The sequence below is a fragment of the Bos javanicus genome, chromosome 1 (genome assembly GCF_032452875.1).
Source record: "Bos javanicus breed banteng chromosome 1, ARS-OSU_banteng_1.0, whole genome shotgun sequence".
NCBI classification, from domain to species: domain Eukaryota; kingdom Metazoa; phylum Chordata; class Mammalia; order Artiodactyla; family Bovidae; genus Bos; species Bos javanicus.
In genome coordinates this window covers 66,686,889-66,702,560 of record NC_083868.1, presented here as the reverse complement: position 1 = coordinate 66,702,560, position 15,672 = coordinate 66,686,889, and the positions used below count along the sequence as shown (strand labels likewise).

The window sequence follows — 15,672 nt, the reverse complement described above, 5'->3', positions numbered from 1 at the left end:
AGGAGCTGGACTGGGGCACTTTGCCTTCATAGGTGCATGCTGTAAACAAACCACTGTATATGCTGCTGCTTTGGCACATAATCTGAATGTGTTTCTAATTCACTCATGTCCATACATCACCTGAAAGGATTTGATGGACTCTGCCAACAGAGTATTATTTTCGTCACCCTGCACTGTTACTTTGATCTCATCATCTGCCAGATTCAAGACTTGTAGGAAAATCTCTTGGGAATTTGGCTGGCATGTGGCCATTTCCTTAGGAGAGAGAACATGTATTAGAAATTCTAGAAAATAACCCTTCAAATACAGTGAGAACACATACTTCAGTCCTATTTCGATAGCCAAGTTTATCTAGTCAAGAGGACACAGTTTTCTATCTCTAAAGAGCATTTGGCTTTGAAGGCTCTAAAGGCAGTTTGGAGGAGGAAATTCCAGCTCAGTGTAGCAAGCGCTGATGCCAGGTAACAAACTCCATGCTTTTTGACTCAGTTGTGGCCCCGTACATCACTTCCCAATAGTGGCTACTCAATCTGCCAAAATATATTTAAATGTCTGGTAAGGTATGAAAGAAACGGTTCTATATCTTGTGTACTGGTGTTTGGAAATTCCTAGACAATGTACTCTACATCACTTAGGTGGGAGGTGGGCTTCATTTTGCACTGCTGCTCTACCTCTGTATCTACTCATTTACCACAAACACTTATTATGCACCTTTTTAAAAACAGCTACTGTGGTAGGGCCCAGTGAATCAAGATTGAACAAGTCAGAGAAATGAACACAACAGATTTCATCCTGCCCTCATGGAGCTTAAGATTTACTGTACTCACATTAATTTTTATCTCTACAGCAGCAGCAACTGCAAAGCCCAGGCATGCTAGGATCATACCAACAGCCATTTTCCTAAGCGATCTGAAGAGGAAACAGAGAGGCAGTCATACCTAAACTGCAGACTCTAAAGAATAAAATCTAAACTTCCTAAGCTTACTTAATTTGTTCTCAATTACTTTCAAAGTATTTCCTAGTACTCCCCTTCATATATCCTCCTTTCTACCTTTACTTGAGTCACACTGAACTGTTCTTTGTAACACGCCAATTTTTCCCTCTTTGTTTATGATTGTTTTTCTATCCACTATGTCATAATTACAAAAATAATAGTAATATAACCAGATTCATGGAACATTTACCATATACCTGTCACTGTATATTATTACCTTCTTTTCCTCTTCTTCAGAAGACTTTCTTGACCCTAGCCAGTCTCTTCCATCTCTGCATTTCCCTGGCACTTTGCTTCCATTCTTAGAGCACTTAACATAATTCATCATTTTCAATAATTAACCTTGCATATTTTCTAGCTCCTTTACTAAAAAGTAAATTCGTAAGGAGCAAGATTTGTGCTTCTACATTTCTGTAGCACTTGGTACTGAACTCAATAAACTGCTCAATGAATGAGTAAATGACAAAAGGTCATTTGAATATGGTAATGGCTATCAAAAGGAAATTGCTACTAAATCAGAAAATATAGAAGACTTAAGATCCTCCTCTGTCAAACTTTCCAAAGAATAACACTTCTATTTAGAATGGGGGAAAGCAGTAATTAGGGATAATTCTGTCCTCTTCTGAGGTCCCTCATTTGTTTCATAGGGACAGTAGGAGATTTAAGGGGATTAGTTTTCATCAAAGGCTTCGGACTTCTTTGAAGAGGCAACTTTCAAGAACAAAGCAACAAGTTGGTTTTGGAGCCTAATCTCGTATATTTTTGACTTTTCATAAAGTATAGCCCTAATTCTTCAACATCATGTATGTAAGTCTGCAGTAATGGATTGGACTCTCTGTGAGAAGTATTAATTAGATCTAATTCCTGTTCTCCAGTATTGTGGTTGTGCTTAGTCACTCAGTCACGTCTGACTCCTTGCAACCCCATGGACTATAGCCCGCCATGGGATTTTTCAGGCAAGAACTACTGGAGTGAGTTGCCATTTCCTTCTCCAGGGGATCTTCTTGACCCAGGAATCGAACCCACAGCTCCTGTATCTCCTGCATGCAGGCAGACTCTTTACCTGCTGAGCCATCAGGGAAGCCCTGTTCTCTGGCATTAATAGGCATTTAATTTATCATGGATAAACAGAGGCAGAAAAGTGATAAAACAAATCATCACAGAAATGATAGTGACTCGTTATCAAACTGGACAAATATTGAGTCAGGCTGGAGCAACAAAGGGATGGTGAGCACTTACGTGAAGTTAATGCCACACTTGGAGACCAGACGATAAATGACAAGGTCAAACAGTGGGATGAAAATAACAATCAAAAAGGGACTTAGCACCTGTAATGCCATGGTAAAAAGATTAGTTCCAAGTGTTTTTCTATGATGAGTGTGAGCATGTGCTCTCATTCACATGTGTGCACACTCTCTCACATCCAAATACACTTTCATCAACGATGTACAGAATGACTCCACATCTTTCAGTCCCTTTACACCCAAGACTCTATTTCCCCTGCATAGCACATTAGCTTCTAAATATCCCAAGGAACCAGTTTCACTCTAAACCTACTTCTATCAATTGATTGGGAGCTCTTCCCTCCCATTTCATTTATCTCCCCCAGTTCCACAGCTAAGAGGAAAATGTCATAGTCAGGAGAAAGGAAGGAAAGAAAGAAGAATTGAGATTGTTGAAGAAGCAGTTAAAAATAACCAGGAGTCACCAAGAAGCAGAGACTCTGAATTTGTTGCTTACACAACTAAGTTGTACACTTTATTTGACAATATTGCCATGATACTTGACATGGAAATAAATCCAGTGTCTACACTTTCCTTGTGAGCTCAAAACTCAGTCTCCCTGGAGTTGAGTGGGAGCTACTTACTAACAGAGAATGTAGAAGAGAAGTGTAGGGCTTAAGAATATTTTCATCCCTATGTTTAGCCCTCCTCAGCATACAAGGAAAAAAACATCAAATTATGGTTGGTAATCCTCCTACTACATGTTGAGTTATAGATGAGGGAAGAAATAAGTACCTGGGAATATAGAGAAGTCTCTTACCTGTATCTGGTCAGGCTGAAGCACAAAAAAACCCTGAAACATGATAACAAATCACATTAAGATAATGGCCTAAAGACAAACAAAGTCTAATCAACAAAATCAACAATATTGATAATTAGCAGGTGAGAAGCATAACATAATATCCATCAGGTCTTTTGTTCAGGACCACTATTATCCTCGTAAGGGTGTGTGGGGGAACAGGCTAGAGATGGCTTTAGGCTATGGCTTCTGAAGGCAGATGGGCATAAGGGAGAATCTTATTTTCTGTGAGCTATGCTTTCTTTAACTTGAAAGAGACTAGAGTTAGTGTGTTTTTATTAATCCCATTAACTGCAGTCATAGGCGGTAATAATGTGAAGGACAAAAAGGTATGATGGTTAGGTGACGTCTCCCATTGACACAGTGTTTCTAAAGTTGTTCTCCAGAGGGTCAAAAAAAAAGACAACCAGGTAAGTCCTGGACAGTCAGAGGAAGGGAAAAGGTGAAATTATATTAGGGAAGCTTCAAACAGGCCAGCTGATAAAACCCTGGCGTTATTCCTCTCCGCCCTCTTCATAACTGAGATGGCAGGAGAACAGACAATAATCTAGACAGTGGGAACAAATGAGGAAAGAGTTTGTCAGTGTATGGAAATTAGAAAAATTTTAAATTATGTTTAAAATTTTCCCACTATTTCTGTATCTATGTACAAAATATCCACCTCTGGATCCTCTGTTGTGAGCCCTGCCTGAGGTGGGTCAATTGTGTTGTGTTCTTATTGCTCAGTCGCTAAGTTGTGTCCAACTCTGCCACCTAGTGGACAGCAGCACGCCAGGCTCCTCTGATCTCTGTCTCCCAGAGTTTGCTCAAATTCATGTCTATTGGGTTGGTGATGCTATCTAACCATTTCATCCTCTGCCCCATTCTCTTCTTTTGCGTTCAGACTTTCCCAGCACCAGGGTCTTTTCCAAGAAGTTGGTTCTTTGTATCAAATGGGCAAAGTATTGGAGCTTCAGCTTCAGCAACAGTCCTTCCAATGAATATTCAGGGTTGATTTCCTTTAAGAATTGATTGATTTGATCTCCTTGCAACCCAAGGGCCTCTCAAGAATCTCCAGCACCACAATTTGAAAGCATCAATTCTTTGTCACTCAGCCTTCTTTATTGTCCAACTAGTTGTGTTGTAGCAGCAATCAAACCTGCTGTGCCCTGGTCAGGCTTAGATAAAATATCCATGGCCAGGCTTTATCACTTCATTTGCTATCCTCTCAATGCTTCCTGTATACACTGAAACCTTTCCATCCTTACATTTCTGATTTCTAAAGATAAGATTCTGTCTTTTATTTCCAGACTCTCTTTACTTTGTCTACTCACTCAGTATCTTCATGCTAAAGGCATCTCTTTTATAATTTTATGTCAGTTTTCAGGCAAAAACATAAAGAAATTTTTCCTTAGTGTGGATTAAAAAGAAAATGATAGACTTTGGGAAAAAAATGTCTTCTACTCACCAAATTCCCATTCATCCTGGTGGCTTGCAAGGTCCATCGTGAGCCCTACAGCAAACAGATGCTATTAGAGGAAATCCCTTTCCTTTGAGAGAGAAGGGGCTGGAAGAGGTAGTTTTCAAAAGAACTATTCTTACCTGCTGATCCAAAAGTGCCCAGAACATGGGCAATGGGATATAAAGGAACAGTACCCTGGTCAGTGCCTTCACATCCATAATGAGCTGCTTCTGCAAAGAGGAGGAAGAAGGAATAGGCTGAATTGGCAGTTAAGAATTTCTTGCTTAGTAGAAATGGCCCAGAACAGTAAGAGAAGAGGTCAAATACAGTAGGAGAGAATCAGTTTGGTTATTAAGAAAAACTCTATGGAGGCATCAGATGTTTCTGCAGTTCAACTTACTGGGTATTTCTCAGCTGCCCAGTCCAGCCAGTGCTCTCGCTTGGGATTGTCCCCAGAATGGTTCTTGAAACGGCTGGAAATGGCAAACTAGGGCAGAGCATAGATATCAGAAGAGAGGAAAAAGCAAACAAAAAACCCATCCCCTGCCTTTTCCATTTCACTTTATCTTCCCTTAGACACACATACTCTTGAGTGACTTAATCTAACCTTTTGATTTCATCACACATTGAATTTCAGAATATTTGAAATATAATTTCAACATATATAACTACATTTCAGAAAACTTTTGCCAGTTTTTAAAAATGATTATATTATTTTTAGCTTAAAGGTTAAATAGAGGCATCGAGTGATGTTTGATAAATCCCACTTTCTAAAAGTCACAGAAGCAGCGCAGAGGTCATTGAGAAAAGTGTATAGCCATGTTTAAAGGCCTATAGGCTCAGAACAGCCTTTCTTTTCTTGTGATTGAAAAAGGTAGGCAAACAAGTCATGAACTTACCCAGATACATTTGACCACTTGATTCAGTATGTTTCCTTCAGGAGGTGATTTTCTGTATAGTTTACTTCCCATTGCAAACACAACTGCAGTAGATGAACAAAGTTCTTAGCTTCTCATTTAGCACATTGAGTTGTCAACACTAAGGACACACTGCTGAAATGTAGGAATGATTGACACATCTCATAAAGGGTGGAAACTGACTGATGCTCCCTGACTTTGGAGTCATAAAAAATATGGGAGCAAGGGAAAAATAAAATGATCAATGTGTAGACTTTCCTGTAATCACAGAAATGAAAGTCACCTCTGAATTTATACTATTCTTCTCCATCTCTACATCTGATACACTACCAGCTTTCCCCAACCCTCTCTTTTGAGTGTGTTTCCTGCTTGTCCCTTCTCTGCATCACCAGCACTATGACTCATTTTGAACCTCACAACTTCTACCCCGAATTTTCAAAATGGCCACCAACTAGTTTTTCAATCCCTGTTTGCTTCTCCTCCTTCTAATCTACTGCCAAATTAAAATGTTGTTTCCAAGACCTATCTAATAAGCCCAAACTCCTGATATGGAAGGCCTTCCCAAATTCATTATTATCCTGATGGATGATATTATTATCATTAACAATCTCTTGAAGGTTTATTATTATATGTAAAGTGTTAAGCATTTTACATAATAGTACTGATTTAACCTGACAAAGGTTTTACACATGAAAAAAATCAAGGATTAAAGAAGTCAAGCAATTTCTACAAAATTTTACAACTGTGAAGTGCCAGAAACTACATTTTTGACCTTAGGCCTGTTGCCTCAAAAATTTATACTCTTAACCAACATAAAGCATGTCAGTCATTCATTCTTGCATCATATACTTTGCTGGACATTTTGTTGTTTAGTCAGTCAGTCTGACTCATTTGTGACTCCACGGACTGTAGCCCACCAGGCTCCTCTGTCCGAGATTTCTCAGGCAAGAATACCGGAGTGGGTTGCCACTTCCTCCTCCATGGGATCTTTTCAACCCAGGGATCCAACCTATATCTTCTACATTATAGGTGGATTCTTTACCAGTGAGCCACTGGATAAGCCCTTTGCTGGATACTACAGAGAATAAAGATATAAAAGACGTGACCCTGTCTGCAATGGAGCTCCTCTCAACTTCCCACTTCCTGCTTTTCCCTCATCACTCACCATTTGGTACTCTGTCCTCTAACCACTGTTCGTCATTCCTACTAATAATTCTGTTTTATTTCTGCTCTTGAACTCATTCTCTTTCCTTTAACCCTCATCTTTAATCACATCTCCAAAGCTATCTATAGATGAATTTAATTTTCTTAATTTCTCCTTTATTTTCCAAATTGCCAAAATAAGAAATTACTTTTACAATTATAAAAAAATAATTTTGTTCATGTTTGTCAATTTTAAGTAAAATCTGTGGGAAACCTCCACCATGGTACCATCTCCAATGTACTTTCCTCCTGAATGGATTTCCCAGCTCCAGCAAGATGCCTCTCTAGCAGCTACTCTATCAAAGATGCCTTCCTCAGTGACCAGTAGCAATTTCCAATGTCCTTACATCTAGAAGGCCTGAATCACTTTACTTTTCTCTATCTCAGTCATCTCAGTCAGATTCACTCTACCACTTTTACTTTATTCATCCTCTCAGTTTCACCAAACTTCCCCAAATAGTATGCTTTACCTACCACAGTCTTCTTATTGTTGATAGAAAAAATAGTTCCGAGAAAGAATTCTAATCCTGTGAGACATGTCTGCAGATAAAGAGGTATCTAGACAAGTGGAAGTTTATGGACAGGAAGTAGACTGCTCTTGAAACTAAGAATGATCCTAAAAAGGGGCTGAAATTCTCAGGAATTCAGGTCTAAAAAGTGACAATGGAGTGATAAAAAGAGACCTTGACAGGGTTACCCTTAAATTTCAAGACCACTTAACTACAGAAGGTAAATAGGGACCTTGAGTTTCTTTACCATCTCCTCCCATGAGCGGACACTGTTGCCTCTTACTTCACAAACAAAATGGAAGGCTTCAAATGTAAACTCCTCAGCTTCTTGCCACCACATCTATGAGTTTCTGTAAGCACATCTATTCTTTCCTCTCAGTTAGGTGAAGGCGATGTTCTTCCTCCTGTGTAAAGGTAGTTGTGCCATATGTGCTTTCATACTGCTTACACTGTCTCATCTTACATCTTCAGCATCTTTCTTCACTGGAGTGTTTCTAATAATATTCAAGCATTCTCAACATCCTCTCCTGACTTCATGTCACTTTCAGTTATAAATACTTACCATCTTCCCTTTCATCCCTCTATTCACTTCCCAATCTGCTTTAATTAGTCTTGAATCTCCACCAATCTATCATAACTGATATCATCAAATCAATGATCTTTGTGTCCCTATATTTAATAGACATTAAAGCTGGGAAAGCATTATCTTGCTTTCCCAGTCAGTAACATTTGTTACTCTGAATGATTCCCTTCTTGAAATCTTGTTATCCAAGGCAAAACTACTATCATTTTGGCCATTTTTTTTCAGTATTATTTATGGGTTTTTCCTCTTTGCTTATCTTTTTTTTTTATTAACCCTTTACCTAGTTCAAACACAAAATTTCACTCAACACATTTTTGTTGTAAAGGAAATACAACAACTTATAAGTAAAGGCTGACTTGTATAAAGGTATGCTTAATACTGAATAATCTCATTTAATATGAATAATATAAACATATAAAGACTTGACAATCTATATACTGGAGAAAATAATCAATATTAAATTTTCACTACATTAAGACTCATTCGCATACAAATTTGAAACATTATTCCAAAGATTTATGTCAGAGGTTGTCCCCTAGACATTTGATTCTGGCATTATTGAAATCACAGTGGTTCTTAACAGTTTTTTCCCTACCTGGACAGCCCTTCCCCAACTTTTCTTTAGTGAATCTTTATTTGAATAGTTACTCGTACCTTTGCTGTACCTCCTTTTAGATATGTTTATTTCTGCATTTATCAAGTGAAGAAAATTTAATTGTTCACTTTTCTGTATCTTTACCAGGACGACAAAATTTCTTGTGTAACAATTACTATGACCTGTTTATAGTGCCTAGCTCATTTGCTTGTCTTTTAAATACCTGGGTTCCTCAGGGTTCTATCCTTACTGTCTCAGTTCAGTTCAGTTCAGTTGCTCAGTCGTGTCCGACTCTTTGCGACCCCATGAATCACAGCACGCCAGGCCTCCCTGCCCATCACCAACTCCCGGAGTTCACTCAGACTCACGTCCATTGAGTCAGTGATGCCATCCAGCCATCTCATCCTCTGTCGTCCCCTTCTCCTCCTGCCCCCAATCCCTCCCAGCATCAGAGTCTTTTCCAATGAGTCAACTCTTCACATGAGGTGGCCAAAGTACTGGAGTTTCAGCTTTAGCATCATTCCTTCCAAAGAAATCCCAGGGCTGATCTCCTTCAGAATGGCCTGGTTGGATCTCCTTGCAGTCCAAGGGACTCTCAAGAGTCTTCTCCAACACCACAGTTCAAAAGCATCAATTCTTCGGCACTCAGCTTTCTTCACAGTCCAACTCTCACATCCATACGTGACCACTGGAAAAACCATAGCCTTGACTAGACGGACCTTTGTTGGCAAAGTAATGTCTCTGCTTTTGAATATGCTATCCAGGTTGGTCATAACCTTTCTTCCAAGGAGTAAGCGTCTTTTAATTTCATGGCTGCAGTCACCATCGGCAGTCATTTTGGAGCCCCCAAAAATAAAGTCTGACACTGTTTCCACTGTTTTCCCATCTATTTGCCATGAAGTGATGGGACCAGATGCCATATCTTAGTTTTCTGAATGTTGAGCTTAAGCCAACTTTTTCACTCTCCTCTTTCACTTTCATCAAGAGGCTTTTTAGCTCCTCTTCACTTTCTGCCATAAGGGTGGTGTCATCTGTATATCTGAGGTTATTGATATTTCTCCCAGCAATCTTGATTCCAGCTTGTGCTTCTTCCAGCCCAGCGTTTCTCATGATGTACTCTGCATAGAAGTTAAATAAGCAGGGTGACAATACACAGCCTTGATGTACTATTGTTTTCCTATTTTGTATATGCTATTTTCCTATACTGTATTTTCCAAACACAGCCTATTGTTTTCCTCTATTTCTTTGCACTGATCACTGAGGAAGGCTTTCTTATCTCTCCTTGCTATTCTTTGGAACTCTGTATTAAAATGGGTATATCTTTCCTTTTCTTCTTTGTTTTTTGCTTCTCTTCTTTTCACAGCTATTTGTAAGGCCTCCTGAGACAGCCATTTTGCTTTTTTGCGTTTTTTTTCCCTTGGGGATAGTCTTGCTCCCTGTCTTCTGTACAATGTCACAAACCTCCGTCCATAGTTCTTCAGGCACTCTGTCTATCAGATCTAGTTCCTTAAGTATTTCTCACTTCTACTGTATAATTGTTAGGGATTTGATTTAGGTCATACCTGAATGGTTTAGTGGTTTTCCCTACTTTCCTCCATTTAAGTCTGAATTTGGCAATAAGGAATTTGTGATCTGAAACATAGTCAGCTTCTGGTCTTGTTTTTGCTGACTGTATAGAGTTTCTCCATCTTTGGCTGCAAAGAATATAATCAATCTGATTTCAGTGTTGACCATCTGGTGATGCCCAGATTAATTGTGATTAATTGCTGTTAATTCTTTAGGTCTTATCTTCCATTTCATTTCTTTAGGCTAAGCTTTTCTGAGCCTCAAAGCCTTAAATATCCCTCCTATTTATTCCTATAGCTTCCTCTGTATTTCCCCAGTTGTGACAGTGATTATACTATACTGAAAATTCCTGTTTACATGTCTGTTTCCCTTCTCCTGCTAGACCACATATATTCTTTGAAAGCATGAATGCTGTAGCTATCTAATTCACCAACATGATGCCAATAACTAGAACAAAATCTAACACATAAAGGCTCATTAAATAAATGTTTGTTGAATGAATTAATGAGTGAAAAAATCTAATGAATAAATTATAGTGAAATGTCAGAGAACTGAATTATTAGTACCCAGAAAACTGAAGTAGTTGACTAACAATGACAGCTAATACCTGTTTGAGTGAGTGAAGTCGTTCAGTCATGTCTAACTCTTTGTGACCCCATGGACTATAGCCTGCCAGGCTCCTCCCTCCATGGCAAGAATACTGGAGTGGTTTGCCATTTCCTTCTCCAGGGGTTCTTCCTCACCCAGGGACTGAATCCAGGTCTCCTGTATTGCAGGCAGACTCCTTATCATCTGAGCCAACAAGTACTTGTTTAATATTTCATAATTTATAGAACATTTCCATTATAATATTTCTTTTGATCTTCATAATTACTCTGACATGTAAATAATATTATTGTGCAATGATCCAAAGAAAAGGGAATAGCACTAATCAGAGGAAAACTAATCAGAGGAAGATAGTTTGGCTTTGAATAGAGAAGGAAACAGAGACTGTATTATCACAGGGCTCCTAGAATAATGCATAAATTTCTTGGAATTGAAGTTTCAATCTGAGTAATACTATTAGCCCCCTCCCTTGGTTGAAAATAATCAGATGGAACATTGAGCTTTTGGGCTCTTTATCCTCTAACGAGCTTTTTATGTGTTTGGACTGGATATCCTCCAGGGGGGATGTCATCCAAAGGCTCAGTGTGAGAACAAGTCTCCAGGTCAATAATTAGAAACAATCATGTCCAAGTTTTCCCTTAGACTGTGTAAACTAAGCAACACACACATTCCTCTTCCTCTTCCATTGCTGGGTTCTTGGTGGTAAAGAGAATAAATGCCATTTGATCTATGTAGCATCAGTTTCCTCCTATTTATACAAGTCCTATTTATTTATTTGTTTTTAATTTGAGTATAGTTGCTTTACAGCGTTGTGGTAGTTTCTGCTGTACAACAATGTGATGCAGCTAAATGAATACATATATCCCCTCCTTCATGAGCCTCCCTCTCACCACTCCCACCCATTTAGGTCATCCCAGAGGGCTGAGTTGTGCTGCCTACGCTATATAGCAGCTTCCCACTAGCTACCTATTTTACACACGGTAGTGTCTATACATATGTCAATACTACTCTCTGAATTTGTCCCACCCTCTCCTTCCTCCTCTGTGTCCACAAGTCCATTTTCTATGTCTGTGTCTCTATTCCTGCCCTGCAAAGAGGTTCATCAGTACCATTTTTTTTCTATATTCCATATATATGTTATATATATGCATTAATATACAACATTTACTTTTCTCTTTCTGACTTACTACATGCTTTATGACACACTCTAGGTTCATCCACATCACTACAAATAATTCAGTTTTGTTCCTTTTTATGGCTGAGTAATATTCCATTGTATATATGTATCTTATCTTCTTTATCCATTCATCTGTCAATGACATTTAGGTTGCTTCATGTCCAGGCTATTGTAAATAGTTCTGGAATAAACACTGGGGTACATGTGTGTTTTTGAATTGTGGTTTTCTCAGGGTATGTGCCTAGTAGTGGGATTGCTGTGTCCTATGGTAGTTTTAGTTTCTCAAGGAAACTCCATACTGTTTCCCTCATGGCTGTATCAGTTTCTATTCCCACCAACAGTGTGAAAGAGTTCCCTTTTTTCACACCCCCTCAAGCATTTATTGTTTATAGATTTTTTGTTGATGGCCATTTTGATAGGTTTCCCCTACTTATCCAACTACTCTTATTCTCTTTGCTCAAAGGAAACTTCTTGGGAGCATTGCAGAGCAGGGCAGAAACAGCTAAATCCAGAAACTTTAAAAGGCCCAAAGAATTTAAAACACCTTCTAATTACTAGATAAATAGTTATCAGATAAAATAAGCTGGTTTGAGTGGAAGGATTATTTTCTTTGCTTCACGATATACTGCAGTATAGATGAATATGTCTCAACCATGCCTACAATTAGAATCACCTAAATACTTAAAAATTTACAGATACCAAGGCTGTATCCTACAGAGATCCTCCTTTAATTGGTCCTACATGGGGCATCCAAGGATCAGTCTTTTTAAAAGATCTCTAGGAAACTTAGTTATGTAACCTTCAGTATTTTTTTTTTTTTTGAGATTTCTGACTTTATTCAGTTAATTTATCTACAATGTCTAGGTGAAACCCCTAAAATGACATTTACCTAATAATGGCCATCATCAAAAATTCTAATAGGTTAGTGTGAGTACTGAATGCAAAAGTTTGTGAAAAGTACTTACATCATGCTTTCCATGTGGAAGGCATCAGTGGTTATTAGTTTCCTTCACTGTACTTACCAAGAGCTATCAGCATAAGCAGTCCTGGAACTCCAAAAGCCAGTGCATAGCAGTCCTTCCCAAAACACTGCACATCTCCTACAGGAAAAAATAAAGCCAAATTATTCCTGAATCTTAAGTCTTTGATGTTCTATTCTATAAGCTCAGGTTTTTGAGGTCATAGACATAGCCATCCTCTTTCCTCCCATCACCTAATCTGTAATCCTTCTTTTAGGGTAGACAATTCAAGATTAAAAGAAATACACTCAGATTTTCAAGCCCTTATAAAAGAGGATGGACAGTAAGAAGCCTTGAACAGATTTCTGGCTGGCCAGAATAAAACTTATACAGAGGTCCTCAGAAAAGATCCCAACCTCTCAGCATGGGTGTGACAAATGTAGAAATCAAGCTCCCTGCATTGATGGAGAGGTAGAAGACTGAGAAGTATCTAGTCCGTTCCTCTGCCTGAAAAAATAAATTAAAAGGACAAATCATCAGTTCAATGTGCCTACTCAGTCCCTCCCCACCTCATGTTCAGACTAAGTGAGAGGTACATACACTGATTCAGATATTGCCTCCATGGTTTGTGACTATCATATTAGATATTTTAATTAGATATCTTGCTGACCCCAGACAAATATTTCTCTATCTTTCAAACACTAGTATAAGCAAGCATCTTTAATATTTTTTATCACTTTATCTTGGCAAAAATGGTTATCTTTTATGAAAGTGAGTGCAAGCGTTAGTAGCTCAGTTGTGTCTGACACTTTGCGACTCCATGGACTACATATAGCCCACCAGGCTTCTCTCTCCATGGAATTCTCCAGGCAAGAATACTGGAGTGGATTGCCATTTCCTTCTCTAGGGGATCTTCCCAACCCAGAGATCAAACCTGGATCTCCTGCATTCCAGGCAGATTCTTTGCCATCTGAGCCACCAGGGAAGTCCTATCTTGTATACTACATCTATGCTTTGTGTTAAGTAAGTAAGTAAGTAAGTAAAGTCGCTCAGTTGGGTCTGACTCTTTGTAATCCCATGGACTGTAGCCCACCAGGCTCCTCCGTTCATGGGATTCTCCAGGCAACAATACTGGAGTGGGTTGCCATTTCCTTCTCCAGGGGATCTTCCCGACCCTGGAATCGAACCCAGGTCTCCCACATTGCAGGCAGACGCTTTAACCTCTGAGCCACCAGGGATGAATTGTGTTATATATGTATTTTTGCATTAAATGTCTGTTTCTTTCAGTAGGTTGAGAGTTCTAAGAGGCCAGAAATTGTATCTTACTATTTTCTGTAATCTCAACTATCATTACTATTATAGCACCTGATTTATATTACAGACTCAGTTCAGTTCAGTCACTCAATTGTGTCTGACTCTTTGTGACCCCATGGACTGCAGCACATCAAGCCTCCCTGTCCAACACGAACTCCCAGAGTTACAGACTCAGTAAATATTTTTTAATGGAATTAAGTGAATGAATAACTGAGATAAAAATTAAATAGATTTTGTGGAATGTGTGGTAGGAATAGGACTAGAACATGATTCTAGTAAACTGTTGATCAAACAGGATAATTTTCCTAATGCTTCCCTAATGCTTATGGGAAGTCTGCCAGAGAGTAGAAAAGGAAGTCTGTGGGCTTGAAAGTGACTGGTGGAAACTTGAATGTGGGTTTGTCATATTTCTGGAATATCTTTGTGGAGAGCTTACAAAATTAAGTAACTTTCAAATAAAGTTGTTGACACTTTATTTATTATGCACATCTGTGCTTCATTCTGACTTCCCATATCTTTTTCTGACACATCAGCACAATCTCCATTTTCTATATATGGTGTATTTTGCTTCCTCTTCTGGTCCCCACTTAAATCTGTTCTATTCACCCATGTGTATAGTTCATTATGCATAGAATTCCACTTGCCAGAGGCTGGTTATTTCTCCAGGTTAGCAAGCAGTTATATTCTATGGACCCTCGGGCAGATGAAGAATATAAAATAACTCAAATGTTCTGATGGGTTAGAGGAAAGGAGGACAAATCACAGAGAAAGAACAGAAAAACAGATACATGATAAATAGCTATAGAAGAGGAAATAATACATAAACAGAATCAAAAAGGAAAACTGAGAGGTAAAAAGAAGTTAGAAATGTTGTCTGATCCAAGAATAGACTACTTCCCTTTCCTGGTTGTCACTGCTTCCTTAACAGACCCATTTTTACATTTATTCATACTGATTTTTCCCCACTGACAATGGAAAGTATTTAGGAAAAGAAGAAATGATTATCCAGACATGTTCATCTAGAGAAACTCATTCTGTTTTATCCCAAATGGTCATTTTCACCTTTCATAGAATCCTGAAGCTAGAGATGCTTAAATCATCTCCACACTACTCACCACCTCCCATTCCCAAAGTGATGACCATGTATCTTCTAAAATACCTCAAGTGAGAGCAAACTCACTACTTTTAGCTATTTGAAGTTTTTCTTTCCATCAAGCAAACAGCTGATTTTCTATAGCTTTCTTTTATTGATCTTTGGATTAATTACTGACATCCTTCCAATATCTATAGACAGTTGTAATATTCTCTTTAATCTTCTCTTATCCAGGCTAAATATCTCCTTTTCCCTCAACCTTTCCTCATAAGATACACCTTTTAGTCCACTTGCCACCTTGGTCACTTTCCTTTGAAATGTTTCCGTTTTTCTCTCTATTAATGACCAGTACCCAGCACTGAACACAACTCTTCAGATATGATCTGATAGTGAATTACTTCATTCTTGGCAAATGGCTACCTGTTATTTAATGCCTGCTCTACTTTTTTTAAAACATAGAAATGACAGGACTCTTACATGTTTTTCTTCAAACTGGTCTCCACCAAAAGCTGCCACACAGGGTTTGATACCTCCTGTTCCCAAAGCTATTAGACTCAGGCCAACCATTGACAGGACTCTGAAATGGAAAGGTGAGAGTACTAATCATACTGATACTAAATACAACTGTAGAAA

At 38.6% G+C, this 15,672-nt stretch overlaps 1 protein-coding gene across 1 annotated transcript in view; it reads right to left on the bottom strand.

Annotated features, from left to right (window-relative positions):
- Positions 1–15,672, bottom strand: part of LOC133239153 (solute carrier family 15 member 2-like) — a 59,213-nt gene that overhangs the window by 13,326 nt on the left and 30,215 nt on the right. Inside the window, exons 6-16 of the mRNA XM_061402799.1 lie at positions 15,517–15,616; positions 13,049–13,139; positions 12,696–12,773; positions 5,417–5,499; positions 4,918–5,004; positions 4,658–4,747; positions 4,524–4,568; positions 3,038–3,070; positions 2,234–2,322; positions 828–909; positions 121–255 (exon numbers count right to left, since the gene is read on the bottom strand). Of these exons, the coding sequence (XP_061258783.1) occupies positions 121–255; positions 828–909; positions 2,234–2,322; positions 3,038–3,070; positions 4,524–4,568; positions 4,658–4,747; positions 4,918–5,004; positions 5,417–5,499; positions 12,696–12,773; positions 13,049–13,139; positions 15,517–15,616 (913 nt within the window). The remainder of the gene's footprint in view (positions 1–120; positions 256–827; positions 910–2,233; positions 2,323–3,037; positions 3,071–4,523; positions 4,569–4,657; positions 4,748–4,917; positions 5,005–5,416; positions 5,500–12,695; positions 12,774–13,048; positions 13,140–15,516; positions 15,617–15,672) is intronic.